The sequence below is a fragment of the Macrotis lagotis genome, chromosome 1 (assembly GCF_037893015.1).
Source record: "Macrotis lagotis isolate mMagLag1 chromosome 1, bilby.v1.9.chrom.fasta, whole genome shotgun sequence".
Taxonomy (NCBI): Eukaryota; Metazoa; Chordata; class Mammalia; order Peramelemorphia; family Peramelidae; genus Macrotis; species Macrotis lagotis.
In genome coordinates this window covers 730,266,934-730,291,947 of record NC_133658.1, presented here as the reverse complement: position 1 = coordinate 730,291,947, position 25,014 = coordinate 730,266,934, and the positions used below count along the sequence as shown (strand labels likewise).

The following is a 25,014-nucleotide window of genomic DNA, read 5'->3' as shown; positions in this document are numbered from 1 at the left end:
AGATCATACAACCACAGATATGCTAGTATATGTTTAACTGCTGACTTTCTGAAAAATGTACGGTGGTATATTTTTTAGTTTAATCTGTGTTATTAAAATTTCTCAATCACTTTCTTAAGTCCAAAGTAAAGCAATAAAACAATAAATCAAGCTCTGATTTTTGGATTTGACACACCCAAAATACCCATCATTCTGGAGAAAAACTTGAGGAGGAGACACCCTGAATTTGGCAAGCCTTGGTCCTAGCTAAGTGATCAACATAAGCTTGTCAAAGGATTTACCATAGTTCATATTCTACTGGCATTGCCTTTTAAAATCCATGATCATGTAGATAAAACAGTGACCCTGAAAATAGGAGAACCTGAGTACAACTCCAGCCTCAGACATTGACTAGCTATGTGACTTTGAGCAAGCCACTTAACTCTGATTGCCTCCAAAAAAAAAAAAAAGAAAGTAAATTGGTAGTCTGGAATCTCTTTTAAAAATTTTTTTTAAATCCATGATCTCCTTCATAATATGATAAAGGCATTTATGATAAGGGACTTCAGTCAAACCAAAGAAAAAAAGTGTCTTTAATTTCATATAGATAGAAAATAGTTTTAGAATTGCATGTATTTCAAAAATAATATTTGGTTAGAACTGTAATGTAATAGATTAGATACAGCACACATTTAGAGAAGATTACTTAAAAAAAAAACTTCAACAAAAGCAAATTGTCTTTAAGAGATTGGCTGCCCAATTGATTCAGTTTATATACTTTCACCTGAGGTGATTCTTAAGAGTTACTGGTATTAGAATCAAGAAGATTGGAATTCAAATTCTAGCTCAAACACAGTCACACAGAGGTGTGACTTTGGGCAAGATGTATAACCTCTGTCTTCCTTAATTTCTTCAACTATGAAATAATGTAATCAGTTACATGTCATAGAGGAGAGAGTACCAGGCTTGGAGTCAGGAAGATTCATCTTTCTGAGTTCAGATCAGGCTTCTGATATTTTACTAGCAGTGTGACCTTGGGTAAGTCACTTAACCTTGTTTGCCTCCGTTTCCTCATCTGTAAAAATGAGCTGGAAAAAGAAATGCCAAACCATTTCAATGTCTTTGCCGAGAAAGCCCCAAATAGATTTTGGGAAAATAGATTTTATATGATTGCACTGTTACAACCTATATCCAATTGTTTACCCTTTACAGAGGAAGGGGGAGAGAGAGAAAAATTTAAAACTCAAAATCTTTCAAAAAATGAATTTTGAAATTTTAAATAAATGTATTTGTGAAAAAAAAAATACTATTAAATTTTTTAAAACCCCGAACAGGGTCATGAAGAATCAGACACAACTGAAACAGTAGAACTACCAAAAATAACAATAGCACTGAACATCCAAGGTTGTTGTAAAGATCAAAACTTGTAATATATTAAGTAGAGACTTAATAGATATTTGTTTCCTTCTTTCCTGATAGAAATGATGATTGGTCTCAAAAAGCATTTATTGAGGGCTTACTATATATACACACATACTAATAAGATCTTGATTTTGCTTTCAAGGAATGGAATCCAATTGCTAAGGCAAAACTAAGATGCATTAAACAATCAACAATGAAACCAGAATAAGTGGTATTACAGAATTCTGGTTAGAAAGAAATTAATATGGCTTGAATAGTGGAGGAAGAAGTCTCACTGGTGAAAGGAAGACCTGATCTGAGTCTCAGGATTCTTTAAGACCATGAGTGTCCAGCCTTTTAGCTCTTCTAGATCACATCACCCAACAAAAACTTGTCAAGGGCCATATATTTATTTGTGACTACAATATAACCCATTTTACCAGTGATTTTATAAAAAATTTAATAAAGTGTAATAAAAATAATATAATAAACACATTTACTTTTTAAACAAAAAATAAGAACATGCCATTTTTAATGTGAATGCAACCTGGTTTTTTTGATACCAGTGAATCTCTATCTGGTTTGCTAGAGTTATAGCAATGTGGAGAATATTTTCAACATGCTTTTCTGAAATTTTTGTTTTTGTATTTTTTTTTACTTTTTGTATGCTTCACATGGTATAAAAAAGGTGCTCACAAATAAACAGACTCAAAAGAGATGTCATAAATAGGGTATATTCATGAAACAATTAATATTTTTCTTTAGGCAAGTTCAACTTTGAAAAGACATGTATAAATATTTCTTTAGGTTACATATCTGATTGCAACACTATGTAGTCTGTGTGCAAGTTTGTAGGCAATGTGTTGACATCAACTGAGAATGGAGTAGCAAATATATTGAAAGTTGGTGTTTTCTAAAATCTTGAAATTCCTAAAATCTAAACTCTCAAAGCCCTGTGACAAAATAACAATAAAGTTGTCTGTTAAATTGCAATGTCATATAATGTTTTAAAATAAAGATACTAATTTCTATATGCATATCTTTTATTTTAAAAATTACCAAAAACCCCCAGCAGTCTGTTTATTATATGAAAAAATTGAGCCTTGTTATTTAAAGGTTAATAAGCTGGTCTATAATTTTGCCACATTGGCATATATGCTCACCTATTTCTTCATTTTCCAATTACATGACATGAGCCACATGAATGGACTTTGAAGGCCACAAGTTGGACACACCTGTAGCACATGTGTCAGACTCAAAGAGAAGCAAAATTACTAATTCATTCATAAGGATTGTGGTGGGTTGCCAAATGACCTAGTTTTAAAAATGCAATATTATCTGTTTTATTATATTTTGTTGATTTTGTTAAAATATTTCCCAGTTCTATTTCAATCAGGTTTAGACTGCTTTCAGCCTGCAGCAAATGGCATATTTAATACCTCTGATATATACTATTAAAATTGGAAGTAACCCTAAAGATCATCTGGACCAAACTTCATTTTACAAATGAGAAACTGAAGCATAGGCAACAATTTGTCAAAGATTATTACATACCTGAAAAGTAATGGAGCCTAGACTTGAAACCAGAACTTTGGATACTTAGTCTAGTTCTCATTCCTCAGTGACTTTCTCAGAAAAAGAAAAATGCGTTTTCACTAGATCTATGGGTAATAATTAGATATAAAATTGATTAGGGAGTGGAGAGGTGCTCCAGCTTCACTCTCCATGGCCCCCTCCCCCGTAGGAAGGTAATGGACTCAAAAGACTGAATCAAATTATTTTTAGTAGATATGGCCAATGCAGGAATTTGTTGTGCTTTGTTTTACATATCCATTATGAAAATTTTCTTTTTCAATGGAGGCATGGAGGGGGAGGAGGACAGGAAGGAGGTAAAAAAGGGCAGATTTTCATTAAATAAATAAAAAAAAAAGAAATGTCTCACCTCCTGACAGAAGGGTGACAAAATTAAAATGTGTAAAAAGACATTCATTTTTGGACATGACTGATGTGGGAATTTGTTTCACTAGATCATGTAGATATGTATTAAAGAGTGGTATTTTGGACGGAAGTTTTTTTTTTAATGTGCTCAGTGGAGGGGGTGGTGATAGTGAAAGGGACAGATTAATTTTTAAAACAATTCTTCAAAAGTAAAAAAAAATAGAAGAGAAAAGATTCTAAGATCTCAAGAAAGTTGGACAATACACTTATACTTGAGACATTAAAACCAAGTTCTTGTTGGTTCTTGAACAAAGAAATGAGGAAAGTAATATGTTAGGAAAAATTAAGCTTCATTTGGATGGGTAGAAAGATCGGAAGCAGATAGCAGAAATTTACTTAAGATTTATTTCTCTGAACTTGAGCAAGAGATGAATTTACCAAATGTTCCTTGGTGTACTTGGCAGTCCATTCTTAAGTCAAAGTCTTAATTAACTATAATTTTTTTATAGTTAGCATGCACATCTCCCCAAATATTTTTTAAAAATATTAGTATGCTCTGAAACTGTATGCAGCAACTTTTACTGTTGTAACAATAAGCTTTGTCTCTTCATGTAGTTTCTCACAGTAGACGTTAATTTATAACGCTGGGAAAAAATTTAGCATGAAATGTGGTTTCACATTTGGCTAGGCTGGGTTTGATTTCATTTCAGCAAAAAGAAAAGCTTTCATAATTTTGAAAAAAAACCCAAAACAAAAAAATTCAAGGTTAGTCAAAGTATAATTACAAGGGAAAAATAATAAAGTTATTGATTAAGGCAAGAAAGACACTGTAATTTCACTGCTCTAAAACCCAATAAAAAGTGAATTGAAAGGCAAAAGGTCAGGTCCACATCCCATGGGATTCTTCTGTAGAGCTCCAGACTATGAAGCAGCCTGGTGCTAGTGTTAATACTGAAAACAGATGTAGTCATTATAAAAGATACTGTTGCCATGGCATCCTAAAGTTAGCTCTTTTTTTTCATTTCACTATATGATAGGAAATTGTATGGGTTTTATAGCAGAATTTTTAGTATTATTATTATTATTATTATTGACTGATCAGTCCCTAACCTGAATCTATCTGTTCAGGGTAAGGGAGCAAGGCAGTAAAAGACCTTGGACTCCTGGTAAAATAACAGTTCTTGAGCACTGAGGTATGTTTGAAGTTTTTCTGGATAGAAAATGGGACCTTATATTGATTGATTCTTCTAAGGACACAGGTCTCTTGACCTCATTTGTGACTTGCTTCTTCAACTTGAGATAGTATGCTAGGGTGCATTCATCCTATCTTCCTGATCTTCCAAAGAACTCAAGAAAAGGATTCCAGTATTTAGACTGGTCTCCTTAGGGGCTTAATTTCTTTTTTTTGGTGGGGGGGGGGGGTTAAGGTTTTTTTGCAAGGCAAATGGGATTAAGTGGCTTGCCCAAGGCCACACAGCTAGGTAAGGGCTTAATTCCTTCAGGGAAGTTTCTTTCCTTTTTTTTTCTTGATTGTATTTTGAGCTTGGTAATATTTGTGAATATAGGGGTAGGGGTGTGTGTGTGTGTGTGTGTGTGTGTTGTGAGGTGGGGAGAAGAGGCTCTCTAGATTATAAGTAAAATTGGACTAGATTGGAGTCAGTAGCATCTTTAGGTAGGATAGGCTCCATTGGATTATCACTGCTAGGTCTAAGAAATAAGGAGGGGAAAGATTGAGGGAGAATAAGAGGAGAGAGAATGAGAGAGAGAATGTGTGAGAGAGAGAGAGAGAGAGAGAGAGAGAGAGAAGTGAATTCTACCAGAAACTGTTCAGTGGTTCATTTGGTCTCACTGGTTTCATAGGTTGTTCATTTGTGTTCTCACTAGAAAGGAAAAAAATTCAAATTATCAGAACATATTGGTAATGAACCAGCTATCCTCTGATCTTTGACTTTGGGAAAAGACTGATATGATACTTAAATGTAGTCTTATGGAGAATGCCAAGAAGGGGAAGCATTTTCACATGCAATTGAATTTCACAAAAATTATCACCCATCTGAATGATAACATTGCGTTAGCAAATCCCCTTGAAATAATAGGACGTGTTAGGTCCTTTAAGCTGGCAAAACATCTGAAGTACTTGAAGGTTAATGGAAAGATTAGCTGACACTAGAACATGCCAGTCTGAAAAAGATTTAAGGACTGCTTTCCCAAACAGTGAAGGAAAGGTATTAGAATAGTGTCTGAATTCTGTAGACTAGATCAAACTTACACCTTGAGAATGACATAGAATGGTGAGAAAGGCAGTTGATTGCCAAAACTATTGCTGAGTATTACCATGTAGCTAGATACTTGCAGACTATAAGGGCTTGACAAATCTGCTGAACTCTGGTGAGTTTCTATGAAGAACATTAGACTCTTACAATTCAATAATCCTAAGAATCATTATTCTCTGAAATACTCTCCTTCTAGGATACATTTAAGGGGAAGGGAGAGTGGAGATGGATACTCCCTATATACAGAAGGCTACAGTTTTTTAGAAATTTAAGTGATATCTTTTGCTGCTTAATAATGGACCTCTTAACTATCTAAGGAACAATATTCTCACAATACCAGATACCTCTGGAATGAGTGTGTCCAGATATCAGAGACCAGGATGGTGTAAGAGGACTTAAAATTTTCTCATTTGTAGGTCAAGTTGAAGGCACTCAGCAAATTTTACCTAGAAAAGAAAAGATAGTAGAGTAGTGGGTGATGATCATGGTTTCAAAAAATTTAAAAACTGAAAAATGGATAAGATTTCTTTATCCTTTTTTGGGTCCCAGAAGGGAAAAGTAGTATAAATGAATGGAATGGAAAGGGGAGGCATATTTCAACTCAATATGGAAGAATTTTCCAACATTGGAACTGCTTTATGAGATAATAAATTCCTTGAAACTGGAAATACTTAAGCAAAGGCTAAATGACCTTTTCTTAGGGGTTAGAGAAGTAATATATATATATATATATATATAATTACAAAGGATACTGTACAGCATGTTAGAGGTTGAACCAAATGACCTTTGAGGTTCCTTCTAACTTGAGGATTATATGATTCTATGGGAAACATCTATAAAAACATTTATGTATACATAAAATGCTCATACATATATTTACCTTGAAACATAGGCATACATTTACATAATTTGTGTTTGTGTATAGATATGCATACACACACACACATATATATATGTGTGTGTGTGTGTGTGTGTGTGTGTGTGTGTATCACATTTTAACAGACCAAAATGGTGATGCCCAAAAGAGATGGGAGGGGAAAGAAGAAAATTAAGTTTTAAGGAGTATTTCTTTACAACCTAATTTTTCATGGAAATATTATATTTTCAGTGCCTTCAAGGTGAGTGAAGGAAAGTAAAGAATTTTCACTCTAAAGATCATTAGCATGATATGAAGGACACTTAGAAAAAGAGGTAGATGGAACTTTGGTGGATAAGCTCAGTATCAGAAGTCAGTATCAGGTTCAGTTTATTTGAATAGTGAGATAATAACTATAAAGGGAAAATTCTTTTAGTGGTTGAGTATCTGGACTGTCTCACCATGAGAGTTTAGATCATTAATACTGAGTTCTATTTATAGCCCTTTTGAGAAGGGTAGGACTCCATATGTTTGGCTCCAATGGGGAAATTTTCCACTCATCCACTCTTCAGGGAAACACTGCTCCAACTCCATGATATCTGAAAGAGGCTGTGCTCACATGCCGGTCATTCTCTCACATCATCACCTTAGACTTGACTTATAATTTGGGAATGAGATGGGATGGTGTCACAGACAATCGACTGGGCAGACTGCATATAAAAATTGCTATTTAGATTCCCACACAATGTATCGCTAGACTATGGAACACAGAGATGAATTGAGCAATACTTTCAAAGTTCAGTAATATTATCAGTTATCATTGGGCCCCTAAAATAGAGTGAATTATTGTCCTTATTTCAGGAATAAGGAAAATGGAGTGAGATAAAAACCTTTTTGCTTTGGCCCATCAATCCCTAGGTCATTCTCCTTCCTTTCCCAAAAGGTTCAGTGACCAACTTCCATGCTTTCCCTATTCTTCAACCTCTACCCTCATACTCTGGGATATCAATATGTCCCATCAAACTTATCCTTTCAGTTCATTGAATTCTTCAATTCTATATACCTACATCTTCTCTATACCTCAGCCACTCAGATCTGATTATAACCCAGATGATGCCATCACCTATAACTGTGTGCCTGCCACCTCTTCGATTTTGAAATAATAAACTTGCCCCTCCTGCCATCTCTCCTTTCCTTCTATTTCTCCCTGTATTTCACCATTCCTTAACATTTTCATCATCCTTACCACTACCTCCAGTCCATCCATTCAAAGGTTTTGGAATCAGAGGTCCTGGGTTTAATCCCAGATTTGTCTATTTAACTTTGAGCATGTCACTTATTTTCACTGGGGGTTAATTTTCTTCATTTATAAAGTGAGGAGATTACTTTCAGTGACCTCTGCATTTCCTTCCTCCACCCAGATTATCAACATGGCTCTGATTTCACTCTCTTCCCCTCATAACCTGGATCAATTCAATTATACAGTGTCCTTTACCCTTTTCTCCTTTTCATTTTTATCCCTCACTTGTTTTTCCCTAGTGATCTCAGTGATTTAGGGCCTCCCAGTATGGAAATTCTCTCAGAGCACATTAGCAACTCAACTGTAATTTATAGTCTCAGAGAGTTTCTTTTGGAGCTGAGAGATTAAAGCCCATGGCCACATACCTGATCCATGTCAGAGTCAGGATTTGACTCCAAGATTGGATCTTTTGCCACTGCTTCCTGCTAAACTCTTTTCTTATGCATAATGGGCACTGAATAAGGATCTGATGAGATTTGAATTATCCTTAGGATTTAGAGTCAGAAGACCTGAAGGCCTACCTATATGACCTTGGGCATATCACTTAATATCATTGGGCCTCAGTTTTCTCATCAGTAATAGGAGATTGTACTCAGTGACCTCCAAATTTACTTCAGTGTCTCAATCTACAAGCCTGTAAGTCAAAATATTCCACAGCATCCTAGATGGTGAGTCATTCTTGGACAGGAAAGTACCTAATCACTCTGACAGCTTGAATAATAGGAAATGATCAATGGCTTTCTTGAAGCAAAAGATTAATAAATTAGAAAAGTTGGTCCAAAAGCCGGCACTTAGAGAAAGACCTAAGCCAGACTGCCTAACCTCAGGAGCCGTGGTCTCTTTATAAATAAAACAGTTGTGGAAAAAATTACTTAGACACCGAAAGTTACATGGACACAAAAAGTATTTTTAGGACCTTGTAATCTAATAAATGCAACTCTGTCCTGCCATGGGTAGACACAAAAGAAGAATAAACAATGGGAAACATGAATATTTATGTTCAATGCAATAACTGAATAAACATATAGAATCAATGTTTGGGAGTAAATGAATGGGAATTTAGGGGAGTTCTATGTGGGGACAAGGTGAAATCAAAGAAATTCCTACACCTTTTTTCCATGAAAATATAATAGTATGGTTTAGTGGATAGAGTATAGAATGAGAAAGACTTGGGTTCCAGTCCCATTGTATCTACTTAATAACTTTAGAATTCTGTATAAGCATTTAACCTTCCTGAGTCTCAGTTCCCTCTTCTTTTAAGTGATTTGATGATATATAATGTCTTTCCAGTTCTATTATCTAAATCTATTATTATCTTAATCTATTAAGATGTGTACTGTCCATATAAAATATTGGAACTGTTTAGATTGTCTAAGATAGCCCACCAGAGGTACTCATTGATTAACATTTCTGTATTCTTGCCCATCCTCTCTAAAGAAGACTGCAATGAGTTGGTGAGTTCTTTTCTCTAGTCTCTGAGAGGGATAGTGGACCAGAACTGAATCAGTCTTTCTCCTTAGATATTGGTGGCCTAGGAGTACATTAGATCTAAAACAAAAGCCACTTCCTAGTTATTGTTCAGACATTCAGTTGTATCCAACTCTTCATGACCCCATGAAGTCCTTTCGGTCCTCTACTATCTCTCAAAACTTTTGTTCACTGTTAACATGACATTATCTGTCCATCTCATCCTCTACCATCCCCTTCCCCTTTTACCTTCAATCTTTCCCAACACCAAGGTCTTTTCCAATGAGTCCCTTCTTTCATTAAATAGCCAAAGGATTTCAGGTTCAACTTCAGTATTTGACCTTCCAGTGAATAATTAGTTTCTGTATGTATTGACTGATTTGATTTCCTTGCTGTCCAAGGGACTCTCAAAAGTCTTCTCCAGCACCAGAATGGGAAAGCCTCAGTTCTGTAGCACTGAGCTTTCCTTATAGTCTAAACTCCCTTCCCCAGTTAGTAGCCTGTAATGGGGGAGAGTAATCTAAACCTATACCCTCTGGCTTGGTTACTTCCCACCAATCACTGATTACATAAAAGAGAATCAAAAATAGTAACTAGCAAGTAAATCCATTTATCTGAGAAAAGCAACAAACAGAAGTTAGAGATGTGATATAGGCTAGAATGTAGCATAAAAATACATGAGTGAATGCACTCTTCTGATGGGTGGGAGATCCCATCTCAGTTTCAACTGAGACTCCAGCCCCACCCAAGGAGAAATTTTCTTCCTGAAATATTTTAGAAGGCAAACTAGAATCAGGACTATATTGAAGAGCTGACTTCTCTTACATGTTTCACTTTCCAAAGTTTCTCTCCCTCTTCCTTCCTCTCTCCCTTCCCTCTTTCTCACTTTCTCTTACCAGGTCTTACCTAAATTTACTGGGTCGTTTGCTGAACTCAAATACCTTGTACCCCAGTTCAAAATAGCTGTAATTCCCTTAAAACAGCTTTAATTTCATATAATGGATTTCTTTTAATAATATATTTAGAACTGAAAAGATATTATGGATCATCAAATCACTTAAAGAAGAGGGAACTGATTACCTAGCCATGTGGCCTTGGGCAAGCCACTTTAACCCCATTGCCTTGCAAAAACTAAAAAAAAAGGGGGGGAAACTGAGACCCAGGGAGGTTAAATGCTTATCCAGAGTTCTAAAGTTATTAAAATTAGTGAATGAATAAGATTACATAGTCCTTGTTGATATTGAGTCACTTCAATCATGTTCAACTCTTTGAGCCCATTTGGAGTTTTCTTGGCAAAGATAACTGGGGTGGTTTGTCATTTCCTTTTCATTTTCAGATTGGAAACTGAGGCAGAGTCTAGAGTTGCCCAAGGTCATATAGATAGTAGCATCTGAAGCCAAATTTGAACTCAGAGGAATTTTTCTCGATCCAGACTCTTAACATTGAGCCACTAAACTGCCCCAATGGACACTTCGATTTTATTAAATAGATTTAGGAATTAATCTGTATCTTTGAAAATATTTCAGACAGACCTCAGAATAATACAGAATAAACAATAAATACAGAATAAACAAGTTGACATTTTGAAAGCTATTCATTTTATTTTATTCCCTGAAATAAAATTGTTGAATTGTGTTAATTTTTTTTAAAAAGAAATTCTCCCATTAGCTTGTAGTAGCATGTTGAAAATAAGACAGGGTAATGATATTGTTATAGTGAGGAGTTGGTCTTTTTGCTCAACCCTGGTCAAACTCCAACTAGAGACTTGCTTAATTCTGGGCTCCACTGCTTGATGGTGCCATGAAGAATCTGGATTAAAATCAGAGGAGAGTCACAAAGATGTTTCAAAAGTAGACCATGAGACCTATTTGAAGAACTGATGCAATTTAGGTTATTTCATCTGGAGAAGGGATATTCTATAAAGGATGATTATCAGCTGTTCAAAGTTCATTGATGGCAGAATGAAGGAAAATGGACTTAAAGTGAAATCTAAGGAATTTGGGCTACCTAGAAGGGAGAAGGGAGGGATATTTATATAGAACCAGGCACTATGCTAAATAATTTTTATACAGTTATATTGTTTGACCCTCACAGCATAGCATCCCCGGGAGGTATTTGCTGCTATTATCCCCCATTTGACAGTTGAAGAAACTGAGGCAGACCGAGGTTAAGTGACTTAAAGCCAGGGTCATTCAACTATTAAGTGTCTTGAGTCTGTATTTGAACTCATATCTTCCAATGCTCTATCCACTGTATCAACAACTTGAAGAATTTACTGATGTTAAAACTGGTTAAAGACTGTAATGGACCATGATATATAGACAGGCAGAAGGCAGGCAACAAGCATTTATGAATGCTTACTGTATTGCCAGATGTTGTCTAAGAAATGTGAATGCAAATGCACATAAATAGAAAGAACATGAAGCACAGATGGACTGGACCCCTCCCCAAAATGAAGGTCTTTGGCAGGAAGTCACCAATGGGAGATGGAGCCTGAATTCAGGATGAAGATCACCCAACCCCTAAGGTCTTCCAAGCCAAAGCATGTTCTCTTCTACTTGGGCTCTACCCAGTGCTTGGGGTGGTCTAGGATAAACCTCTCAAAGGTTGATACCCTCAATGACTCTGTGAACCAGTTTCTCCACCTCTTACTTAAGCAGAAGAATCTGTAGAAGAGGTCTTTAAATTATCCTGCCCTCTCAGGCTTGGCTACCTTCTATACCCTGGAACTTCCCTCAGGGCTTGGGTCATCTTCATTCTGGAAGACCCTCCTGAATTCAGAATAGGAAGAGACCCCTGTCCAACTCCTATTCAATATGAATGTCCTCCACAGCATTCTTGACAAGTGGCCAGCAATCTGAACTTGAGAGTAGTCCCCCAGAGAATTAATGCACCTCATGGAGCTTCTCATTTCATTCCAGGAAGGACAACTGCTGGGATGAAGAGGGCTCATTTTATCAACCACATCTGAATAAAAATCCTCTGATAGAAAGTAAACACTCTCTCCAATTTAATCAATCTCTGTCTTGCCCCCTCACAGTCTACCTTTTATTATATATTTTTTTCCTAAAGTCAAAGGACTAAGCTCAGTGGGTACCATTTTGGTTTCTCTGTACTAATTAATGGAAACTGATTTTCAGAGCTTCAAAAAACTTAGCAAATGTGATTTTTTTTTCATCTTTGTATCTCTGGTCCCCAGTATAAGGACTTGCAAATAGTAGGTGCTTAATAAAAATGCTTTTTTTGATGAATTGTAAGACATAACTAATGAACTCAGGGATATAATTTAGCTGGAGAGACACCCAACCAAAATATATTAAACTGGGCTATGTAGTCTGCTAGGTGCCAATGATGCAGCTAAAAAAATGGAACAATTCCTGCCCTCATGGAACTTGTATTCTATTCCGAGAGACAACATGTGCTTTTATAAATGTGCACACACAAACATATATGTATAAACACACATATAATACACACATATGACTTACATATATAACTATAAATGTGCACATATATGTATATATATGCACATACACACAAATAATGCACATATATAATTCAAATTAAATACAAGATAACTTGATTGGGATGGAGGCACTAGTAGCTGATAGATGAGAAATAAGAAGAGAATAATACCCAAAAAAGTATATAGTCAAATGTGTGGTTGTATAATTAAGATTAAAGGTGAAAAGAAATGTAGGAAAAGGGAGAAATCACTGTAGAAGACTTTATGGAAAAGATAGTAGGAACCTGAGTATGAATGTCATAACTTACTTCTATATAAAATTTATTTCTATAGAGCACATAGTTTTCACCAGTCTTTTTTTTTTGTTTTACATTTTTCTCCCTTCCTCCCGATAGAAAGCGATCTAATATATGTGTAACAATGCTAAACATTAATCTTGTAAAACTTTCTTTTTCTTAAGAGCTTTGCTCACAATAAATATGGGGTAGCTTGTGCACAGTATTATTATCCCCATTTTACAAAACTAAGGCACAGAGAGAGGTTAAGTGACTGACCCAGAGACACATAACTTATTTTTAGAGTTGGGACTTAAACCCAGTCCTTTTTCATGTCCTTAATCCTCAGTGAACTGAGGAACATTTTTGACATGAGAAATACACTTTTGATTGTAGTGCTCAAGTAAGAGCAGAGTGAAAGAATAGTATTTTAGTGTGTTTGAGTGACAGTCATAATTTATATAGCAGCTCTAGGTTTTAAATCTTAGGGAACTCTTGTCAGACAAGGAATCTGAACCTTATTTATTTATTCATTAGAGCCCAAAACTTTATCTACCATATCATTCTACCCCTCACAATAGGACCATTGTGGCCATTGAGGTTGGACCACTTTTCTTTTTCTTTTTAAATCTTGTCATTACTTTGACCATCACATTTGCTAAGCTATCTTGAACTTTTGCAAATCAGTTTTTATGGATTAGAATAGAGAAACCAAAATGGTGCCCACTGAATTAATGAAGTAGGACTACTCTTGAGGCTTATAGGTATCTCTAATAATGGCTTCTTTTTGATTTTTAAATACTTTGAGATGATGTATAGCACGAAGACCTAAAATGAAAGATTTTAATGTCATCAAATGTCAAAATGTCATCAAATAACTACATGCTTGAAATAGCATAAATAAAACAACCAGATGTTGAATGATTTTTTTTTCAATTTTCATCTGAATCATGAGGTATAGAATCACATGAACACCCCATTAACAACCATCAGAAAAAAAAAAGGATTTGGAAAGCTAGTTGGAAATTGGCATTGATCCTGTAGATGCAATAAGATCAAGGTCAACTAAGATTTTTTTTAAGTTTTTTTTAAGTTCACTAAGAGCATTTTTTTCTCCTGATGATAGATTTGTTGGGTATTTTGGTCTCCTTTGTTCCACATTTCAACTTTAGCTGCCTCTCAGAAAATCACTTTTGGGCTCAAAGGGAGAAGAAAGGGGAAGGAATTACAATGAATTGCTAGGCAAGGGTTTCCTTTGAGGCCTTGTTTTTCATAATTTAAAGGGTACTGTGCTCCCCTTCAACATTTTCAATTCTGTCATTTAAAAAGTTATTATTTTTTGTTGTTCAGTTACATCTGGCTCTTTTTTTTATTTTTTGCAAGGCAAATGTGGTTAAGTGGCTTGTCTAAGGCCACACAGCTAGGTAATTATTAAGTGTCTCAGACCAGATTTGAACCCAGGTACTCCTGACTCCAGGGCCAGTGCTTTATCCACTGCGCCACCTAGCCTCCCCATATGTCTGGCTCTTTGTGAACTCATTTGGGGTTTTCTTGGGAAAGAAACTAGAATAATTTGCCATCTCTTTCATAGAAACTGTTAAATGACCTGTCCAAAGTCATACAGTCAATAAGTATCTGAGGCCACATTTGAACTCGGGAAGTTGAGTCTTTCTGACTCTAGGATAGCCATCTATCCACTGTATTACTTAAGTGCTCCTTATTATTTATTAAATACAATTAGATCATGGCTAAGTCAGCTGAATAAGTCTCTTCCACTTTGGGTCAGAATGAATGTTGATTTAAAAGTGACATCACTGGGTAACTAGGTAGATCAAGCACCAGCTCTGGAGTCGGGAGGACCTGAGTTCAAATGTGGCCTCAGACACCTAATATTTACTTAACTGTGTGACCTTGGGCAAATCACACAAGCCCATTGCCATGCAAAAACCAAAAAGATAAAGTTTAAAAAGTGACACCACTTACACTAACTGACATTTTCCTTTTTGTCCCTTATCCTCCCTATTCTTTTGATGCAGATGGAAGGATCATTCCTACCAATTCCTAGAATTCCTAGAAAGTAAATGTTATTAATGGTACTTTATCATTATAAAAGAACTATTTTATGTTTTTTTTCTTTAAAATGTTCCCATGTTTATTATTTAAAAGCTGGGTTTTGGGGTTTTCATAATATAGATGAATGATATTGTTGAGGTTTTTTCCACTTTGGGCTCTTTGCCCATCAAAAATGATAATGTTTCATAAACAGAATATGAATTTTAAAGGTCAAAGCCATATCAGTTTGTGTTACTTATGCATGTAATGCAGCTATGATAAAATAATGTACCCAAACTAACATTATATATGAAAAAATCCTATCCATGCATATCAATGATATTGCAAAGTTTGTATTTTTTGGATCTGCTCGAAATGAATGAGTCAGACTTGGCTTCCATGGTAAGTTTTATTTTTATAAAGATATATTATAATAGAAAACAATCTCCTTAAAGGCTCAACTTGTAAATATTTTCTTAATCGGGTTCATTAATTAAACATGTGAAAGTGCTTAACTAGGATAAATCTAGGGACTTGGTATCCATTTTGTTTTTTCAGAATGAAAGTGCCCTTGTGAAAGAAAAAGAGCTGTCAATCGAGCTTGCAAACATCAGGGATGAAGTTGGTAAGTAGGGCATTGAAAATAAATAGTGTAAAGAATTATTACCTTAATTCTTAGTTCATATGAATGTATAACCAAAGCAATTATGCCTTATAATAAGCTACTAAAGGAAAAATACTGCCTTGACAAAATACAATCTATTCCAGAGCACAGTGGTGGATTTCAGTGGCCTTGCAGGGAACCCTAATTTTTACCTCTCTGCAGTTATGGCAGCAGGTTCATAACAGCCCACATAGGAGCTCATCAAGCGCTTACTCTTCTCCTCGCAGATGGTGATGCATATCAGTCAGTATGGTCTGTGGTAGGCAGCCTTCTATCCATCTAGGCCTAAACTGAGCCCAGGGCTCAGGTCACGCATCATATGAAAAGATGCAAGAAGTCTCAAGAGCTGCATGGTGAATAGTAATAGATGTTCTCTCTAGGATGCATGTAAATCCATGACCTCATTGTATATCCTTTCATAAACTATCGTACTGTGATGAAAAACAAGGTCAAAAAATAAATTTTGTTGGATTAAAGTATGAAGCTTATTAAAATTCATAATGAAATTTTATAGGAATGGTTTAAATCTCTGAACCATAGGAATCCTACTTTTTTTGGAGTGATGGAGGATTTGAAGATTTGGAAATTTCTCCATACAGGTAATTCCCATTGGAGAAACCCTTCCTTTCCATGCATATTGGAAACTGATTTGCAATTTAATGTCTTGTTTGGAGAATCAAGCAATTCATTAACTTGCCTAGGGTTCATACAGCCAGTATTTGACCACATTTTCCTGACTTGGAGGCTGGTTTTCTATCTGCACCTGCTTTCCTCTCAGTTCTTAATAGTAATTACTTCAAAGAAATAGTCTATCTTAGAAGAAGTATGTATGACAGTATCGAAAGGTTAGTTTGTGTTTTTTAACCATCTAATGAAGACCTCAGTGTATCTTAACAGATTGTTTGGTTTGAAATTTTTTTTCCCAATTTTCCCAATTTTTTCCCAATTTTTACCCCATATACATGAGGTAGCTGAAGCCCTGAGGTGTCAGTTGGCTTAAGAGGGACCTAACATAACTGATGGGCAAATACATTGAATTCTTGATAATTGACAAGATGGCTACTTAATTGGCGAATTATCCACATGACAGAACTGTCCAAAAGGGGAATGGGCTGCATCAAGAGGAGATGGGTCTCAAAGAAGAGGCTGGATGACCATTTATTGTGTAGGTTAGAGTAGGGTTTCCTTTAGTATATAAGGTTGGACATGATAGCTATGGAGGTCCTTCCAGAATCAAATTCTTTTTCTGTAATTTTGCGTAGAGGTGACCATGAGTGCTGAGAAAGTGAAAGGATATTATAGGGACAAATTGTTTTAAAAGTTTGGTGGTGAAACAGAGGAAAAACAATAAGCTGGCATGGGGGGAAGGGAGGAGAGGAAGTTTGGAAAAGAAACTATAAAGAGTGGTTGGCACAGGGGCAGAGGAGCATAACAACAAGTAAAACAATTACTGAACAGCACTGAGGACCAAGCCGAGGTTATAAAACATAAATTTGTAGAGGATAAGGTCAATTCATTTTTGTGACTTTTCATTGATGTTCAAAATTCCCAGGAAAGAGAAAAAAAATTGGAAAGGGAAGGTTAACTTGGGATGATGATACACAGATTAGTCATAATAAAAAGTCATAGCAGGGAAGGGTAGCTATTAATGAACATTCATAATATTCCATGGGGTCAAGTCTGGACCCAAGGCAAGTCAAACCAAAACAAATGAGATGGATTAGGGGAATAGGGATGTGTCAAGTAATCAGAAATCACTAACAAGTGGAGAATACACTCATTGTTGATGAGAGAGAGAGAGAGAGAGAGAGAGAGAAGGGTGGAAGGATAAGGAGTGGTCAAAAATTAGAATTTCAAAATTCCAGATCTTAGAGGTGATATTATTTTAAGATATAGTAATGTCTAATGTATGAATATACCAGTCTGTGGCTAAAGCAGAGGAGGAGAATGAAATTAAGGAGGTCAAAGAACTGAGAAGTTAGGTTTTAGAGAAGTGATCATTGTGAACATTGAAGTCCATAAGAATAACACAAGAGATAGAGATATAACTAAAAGTACTAGATTCATTGAGAAAAATTGAAATTACTTAGAGATGAGCAGATAACATTAACAAGGATGGGGAGAAGGTGATACGCATTGGTTGTATGAACTTCAAAAGATGAAAAGTAATTGAAGGGGTGGCTAGGTGGCACAGTGGATAGAGCACCGGCCGTGGAGTCAGGAGTACCTGAGTTCAAATCCAGTCTCTGACACTTAATAATTACCTAGCTGTGTGGCCTTGGGCAAGCCACTTAACCCCATTGCCTTGCAAAAACTAAAAAAAAAAATAATAATAATAATAATTGAAAAAGAATGATCTAGGGGGTGGCTAGGTGGCGTAGTGCATAAAGCACCGGCCTTGGAGTCAGGAGTACCTGGGTTCAAATCTGGTCTCAGACACTTAGTAATTACCTAGCTGTGTGGCCTTGGGCAAGCCACTTAACCCCATTTGCCTTGCAAAAAAACCTAAAAAAAAAAAGAAAAAGAAAAAGAATGATCTGAAACTAGTGATGGTAAGTAAGAAGTCAGTCTCTCACTCTTAACCTGACCCTGTGAGTTGGGAAGGAATGGGAAAAGCTGTGGCCTCTGTTGGAGAAAATTGTAAGAATTGTAAGCTTCTCAAGGGAGAGCCTGACTTTTGTAATTTTGAGGCAGGAGAAGGAATGTTGGTTCTCTCCTGGAATGCTGTACTCCCAAGGGAAACATGTGCCCTAAGGGTGTGATGAAAGTAAGATATGTAGGGTCCTTTGGCCAGTGAGTCTTTGGTTCATTTAAAATTGATTTGTAAGTATAGTTTTTATCCTTTATTAAAAGGGTAAAAACCTTTTTCTTATCCAATGTGATTTATTACTTCTTTTATTATTGAAAATGCCACTAGCTGTCTCAAATCCTGAGAGAAGCAATGATTCTCACCCTAGATTTACAGCTGTCTTGGTACCTTCCTTTCACAAATTATCATCCACCACATTTCCAGCCTCAATGCTAGTAGCTCCTCTCAGATCACTTCAGCAATACTGATGCCAGTGTTCTGTCACTAAATAGAATCTTGGCACTAGTCCTTAGAAGCCCTCTCAATAATGAGATCTGCCCTCCTCAGAAACTCTAACCAACCAGGTATTTTATTGTCAGATTTAGGGCTCATAGCATTCTCACAGCGATTTTACAGAAGAAGCAACTGAAGCCACAGAAATAAAAGGAACTTGGTCAAGGTCATACATATAGCAAGTAGAGGAGTTAAGATTTTAATATAGGTCCTCTGACTCCAAATCCAGCTCTCTTTCCACTATATTTATCTCATTTTACAAGTGAGACACAGAAAAGTTAAATGATTTGCCTAAGTAAACTAAGTCAATATAGGTTTAAAGCACTAAAAATCCAACCCAAATGCAGTTTTCTTTTCAGTGTACCACTCTCTGTCTCCCAATCTCTCTTCCCCTACACACATTAATAATGATTACACCCTTCTCTGTCACTGATGGAGAACCCTGTAAAATGATAGGAATTATTTATCATCCCTCACTAAAGGACTTTGAGAGGTTTCCCTCCACTTTCACTAATAGGGTCCCTGAGGCCACAGACTAATTGATTCTCAGGTCATAGGGTTTAGACTAGGGAAGAACCAGAGGTCATCAAGTCCAAATCCCATATTTTACAAATAGAAAAATGAGGCAAAAATACCACATGTTATATCAGAGCTGAGCCAATGCAGACCCTCATCGCTTCACCCCAGGACTATTGCAATAGTCTTCTGGTTGGTCTCCCTGCCTGAAAACTCTCCTCAAATGTGGTCATTTCTTTGTTTCTCTCTCTCTCTCTCTCTCTCTCTCTCTCTCACACACACACACACACACACACACACACACACACACACACACACACACTCTCACTCTCACTCAGATTCCCTCCCCTCCCTCTTCTTCCAGTGCCTCTCAATCACCCCCAAGATCAAACCTAGCTCCCTCTGTTTACGCCTTCCCTCCCCCAAACCCATCCACATGGCTTTCCATTTATTCTAAGACCCATTAACTCTGGTATCTCTGATTTCTCTCTCTCTCTCTCTCAAGACATTCCAAACCAAACACTGCATTTTCATTAGCTGTCCTGAATTCTCTCCTTCCTCATCTCTGGCTCCTGGCTTTTCTGGAACTGTAGGAAGTTTCTGGTGTGAAAATGTCCTCTGCCAATCCAAAGTGTATCAGGTTAGAAGATCACACACACACACACACACACACACACACACACACACACACACACCAGTTATTCCCATTGCCAATCCCAGCACTCCATTACAACAGCAGCTGTTGACTTATTTTTCAGTCATGTCTGATTCTTCATGACCCTAGACTATTCACTGCACCACTTAGCTGCTCTGATTTTATATAATTGTATTTTGTTTAGATTCACTTTTAACCATAATTTTTTTAAGCTAAAAATGAAACTAACAAAAAGTTAGTTTTATCCATGAAGTTTTGTTCCCTTAGGATCTTACTGAACCTGTGGGTGGATGATATCATTAAAGATATCAACCTTGATACAAAATTTTGGAGGCATTTTATACAGAAAGGACCAAGAATCATAAAACTATGAGAGTTCATATAGAGGGCATAGTTCTATGTTGTAATTCTCTCATAAGTTATAATTTTTGCTTCAAATTCCTATTGATAAGAATCCCTCAACTATAGGATTGCTCTCTCTCCTCATGCAAGGTGTCTGTTATGTTGTAATGTTAACCCAGGGAAAGGAATTTATTGGTGATATTACAAAGCTCATCATTCAGATGTAGGAGATAGGCAGATTGGCATTTTTACATACAGAGACAATGTTCAGATTTATAACTATTAGTTGGAGGCTAAGAAATCAATTTTTAAAAAAATTAGAAATGTTGAATAAGACTTAGATACCACCCATACAAATGTTCCTATACCATGATGTCATGAAGGAGGTTGTTAGCAACTATATAACATCAACATCATAACGCAAAAACACAATAAATATACCCATCACATATATTCTCATTCAAAGGCAGTGGATTGGATCTTCCACCTTCACAATTAAATTGGTCCTTTAGAGAGACCTAAGTATCATCATTTTGTCCACTTGGGGTAACTAGGTAGCACAATGGAGAGAGCACCAACCTGCAATCAGGAGTACCTGAGTTCAAATCTGGCCTCAGACACTTAATAATTACCTAGCTGTGTGGCCTTGGGAAAGCCACTTAACTCCATTGCCTTGCAAAAAATTAGAAAGAAAATGCAGCATTCTGTCCCAGCAGATACTTTAGTGTCTCCAAAGAAAAGTTTATGCTTTTGGAATGAGAATAGGTCATCTGCAACAAAATGGTAGAATATAAGTTTCTTAAGGGCAAGGGCTTCAAACTTTAAGTATAGTAAACTTTAGAAAAGTTAAGTGGGGGAAACTAGATAATTTAGTGGATGTAGCACTTGTCCCAGAATCAGGAGACCAAATTCAAACATGTTTTAGCTGTATGATCCTGGGTAAGTCACTTAACCCCGATTACAAAAAAGAAAAAGTAAAGTGTTTTTATTAAAAGTCCATATTGGTAGAGCACCAGGCCTGGAGTCAGGAGGACCTGAGTTCAAATCTGGCCTCAGACATGTAATAATTGCCTAGCTGTGTGACCTTGGGCAAATCACTTAACCCCATTGCCTTAAATAAATTTTAAAAAACAGTCTATGTTGGCAAGTAGAGAACAGAAAGGGAAAAAAAAACAGTAAGCTACATAAAGCCTATAGATACATTTATCTAATTATTTGTGGATATTTCTCAAGTATCCTCCACATTCATATACTTTTAACTCTTACTAGTATCAGTCTTTAAAGATGATCAAAGTCTAACCTTTCATTTTTCAGATAAGGAAAATGAGGCACAGAAAGAGGAAGGAATCTGTTGCCACACAGAGTTCTGGGTCTAGAACCCGGTACCTGATACCTACTCAGTGCTTTTCAGGAACATCTTATCATGTGCCTCAACCTCTTTGTATTAGGATTCCCAAACCTTTACTGTCATCTAAATGTCCAAGTGATACTTGGCAAAGGGTCACCCAGCATCAAAATCACTGTATTAGGGGCAGCTAGGTGGCGCAGTGGATAAAGCATCGGCCCTGGAGTCAGGAGTACCTGGGTTCAAATTCAGTCTCAAAAACTTAATGATTACCTAGCTGTGTGGCCTTGGGCAAGCCACTTAACCCCATTTGCCTTGTAAAAACCTAAAAAAATAAAAAATAAATAAATCACTGTATTTATTTGAAGTCAGAAGATAAATTCTGATAGCTGTGTTCAAGCTTCTTGGTCCTTGAAAACACATGGATTTTTTTTCCCCCAACAAGAAGGTAAAAAAGTTGTTTGGTGACCCTGTATAGGGTGTTCTTGGAAAAGAGTGGTTTGTCAGCTTTTTCCTTTTCCAGCTTTTTTGTTTTTTTTTTTGTAAGACAATGGGGTTAAGTGACTTGACCAAGATCACATGGCTAAGTATTAAGTCTCTGAGACTGGATTTGAACTCAGGTCCTCCTGACTCCAGGGCTGGTGCTCTCTCTACTGTGCCACCTAGCTGCTCCCTTCCCCATATTATTTTACAAAAGAGGTAATGTTAAGTGACTTACTTATGTTCACACAGCTAGTAAGTATCTGAAACCAGATTTGAACTCAGGAAGATGAGTCTTCTTGACTCAGTGCTCTATCTACTGCACCACCTAGCTGTCCCTAAAGGTAAAATAGAGATTTCTAACAAAAATTTATTAGTTACAATAAATGGTAAGAATTACAAATAGAAATAACAAAGCCCCTGACCTTATATTCTACTGAGTGAGCTATAATCTGAACATGGATAAACAAGGGAATTTGGGAATGGCGAAATGGGAGCTATCTTTTCTCATCCATTCTCACAGATTACCTATTCATGTTCCCAAAACACAGATTTGTTTATGTCTCTTCCCTTTTCAAGGGGCCTCAATGCCTCACTGTAGCCTCTACATTAAAATACAAACTCTTCTATTTGACCTTTAAAACCCTTCATAACAAGGCTCCAGACTGCCAGACTCCAAACCTAGGTGTCCTCAACAACTCCCCTTTTCTTCCCCTCCCACATTGTCTGTTGCCAAGTCATCTCTGTTTTTCCTTCATAATGACCACTGCCAACAAAATGGTGCAGTCCCTTGTCACCACTATTTTTTTATTTTAATTTTATTTTTTCCAATTACATGTAAGGACAGTTTTCAGCATTCATTTTTGGTAAGATTTTGAGTTCCACATTTTCCTATCTCCTCCCATTTCTTCCCCCTGGATTATGCATGTACAATCATGTTAAATATATTTCCATATTAGTCATGTTGTAAAAAGAAGAATCAGAACAAAAGAAGGGAAAACCATAAGAAAGAAAAAATATAAAATAAAATTTAAAAAGTCAAAATAGTATGTTTTGGTCATCCAGACTTCATAGTTCCTTCTCTGGATATGGATGGCATTTTCTATCACAAGTCTCTTAGAATTGTCTTTGATCACTGAACTTATGAGAGGAGCTGATTCTGTCACAGCTGATTATCACACAAAATTGTTGTTAATGTGTACAATGTTCTCCTGGTTCTGCACACTTCACTCAACACCAGGTATGTAAGTCCTTCCAGGTTTTTCTGAAGTCCATTTGCTCATGATTTCTTTAGAAAAGTAAAGTGGAAACAGCTAGTTTAATGGCTATAGCATCAGACAATAGTGTTCCATCACATTCATATACCACAATTTATTCAGCCATTCCCCAATTGATGGGCATCCCCTCAATTTCCAATTCTTTGCCACTACAAAAAGAACTGTTTAAATATTTTTGTAGGGGCAGTTAGGTGACACAGTGATTAGAACACTGCCTGAAGTCAGGAGGATCTGAGTTCAAATCCAGTCTCAGACACTTAATAATTATCTAGTTATGTGACTTTGGGCAAGTCGCTTAACTCCATTGCCTTGCAAAAACAAAAAATATATATTTGCATACATGTGGATCTTTTCCCCTTTTTATGATTTTTGTGATATTGCGGCAAAGAACAGGCATAGTTCCAAATTGTTCTCTAGAATGGTTGGATCATTTCACAACTCCACCAACTGCCTTGTCACCACTATTACAGTATCTTTCTGGTTGTTCTCCCTGACTCGAGTCTCTCTCCATTCCAGTCCATCTTCCATTTAACTGAGAAATCTATCATCTTAAAGTGTCGATCTGACCATGTCACCCACTTATTCAGTAAACTTCACTGTTTCCCTATGACTTCCAAGACCAAATGAAAAATCCTGTTTGACATTCATTGCCCTTCAGAACCTGTATCCCTCCTACTGCTTCAATCTTTTTACTCCTTACTTATCCCCAGGTACTCTGTGATCCAGTGATACCAACTTCCTTGCAATCCCTTGCATAAAACATTCCATCTTCCAACTCTGATCATTTTTTTTACTGACTATTCCTTCCTGCCTAGAATGCTCTCCATCTTCATCCACCTCTTTGTTTCCTTCAAGTCCCATCTAAAATCTCACATTCTGTAAAATCCTTTCCTATCCCCCTTCTGTTGATTATCTAAAATTTATCCTGCATGTATTTTATTTGTACTTAATTGTTTTCATGTTGTCCACTTCATTAGACTGTGTTCCTTTGTATTTCCCAGGATTTATCACAGGGCCTGGCATGTAGTAGGTGCTTAATAAATGCTTATTACCCTACTGTCTGTCTTCAGAAACACCAGCTCATTTGCTGTCTTATATATAAGACTTTGTACAAATTTTTTCCTATGCCTCTTCACCTCTGCTTCTTAGAAACCCTTGTTCTTCCTAACGTGCAGGGAAGGAATTGGGAGTTGTCTGTGTAGAAATGATTGATCATTGAAGCTTTGGGAGCATATGAGATCACTGAAAGAGAGTGGAGAGAGAAAATGAGAGGAGAGAGCCAAGGAGAGTGCCCTGAAGGATGCTCACACTTGGAGGGAAGAAAGAGAAAAGTTGTTAGGTCTGTGGTTGAACTCAAGGAAAGTAACATTAAAGGAACCAAGGGGAAGGAGTAGACAGATCAATGGAGAGGGAGAGGGAGAGGAAAAAATGAAAATAGAAAGAAGTCCCTGTTCTCAAGGGGTTAACATTTTTATGGGAAGAAATACAATGTATATAGAAAAGGAGGCTGAAAAGGAAAGGACCAGGAGAGAAGGTACCTGCTTAGGGATGTCATAGAGAAAGTCAGCATTGTCAAATCCTGTTAGAACATCATCCTTAATAAAGATAGAAAAATCCATTGAATTTGGTAGTAAAAGGATCATTAG

General features: G+C 36.5%; 1 protein-coding gene across 6 annotated transcripts in view; it reads left to right on the top strand.

The window, feature by feature from the left end:
* MTUS2 (microtubule associated scaffold protein 2) overlaps window positions 1-25,014 on the top strand; it is a 675,509-nt gene that overhangs the window by 576,272 nt on the left and 74,223 nt on the right. For all 6 annotated transcript variants that reach the window (XM_074216122.1, XM_074216124.1, XM_074216121.1 and 3 more), the window contains one exon: window positions 15,566-15,632. In XM_074216122.1, the coding sequence (XP_074072223.1) occupies window positions 15,566-15,632 (67 nt within the window). The remainder of the gene's footprint in view (window positions 1-15,565; window positions 15,633-25,014) is intronic.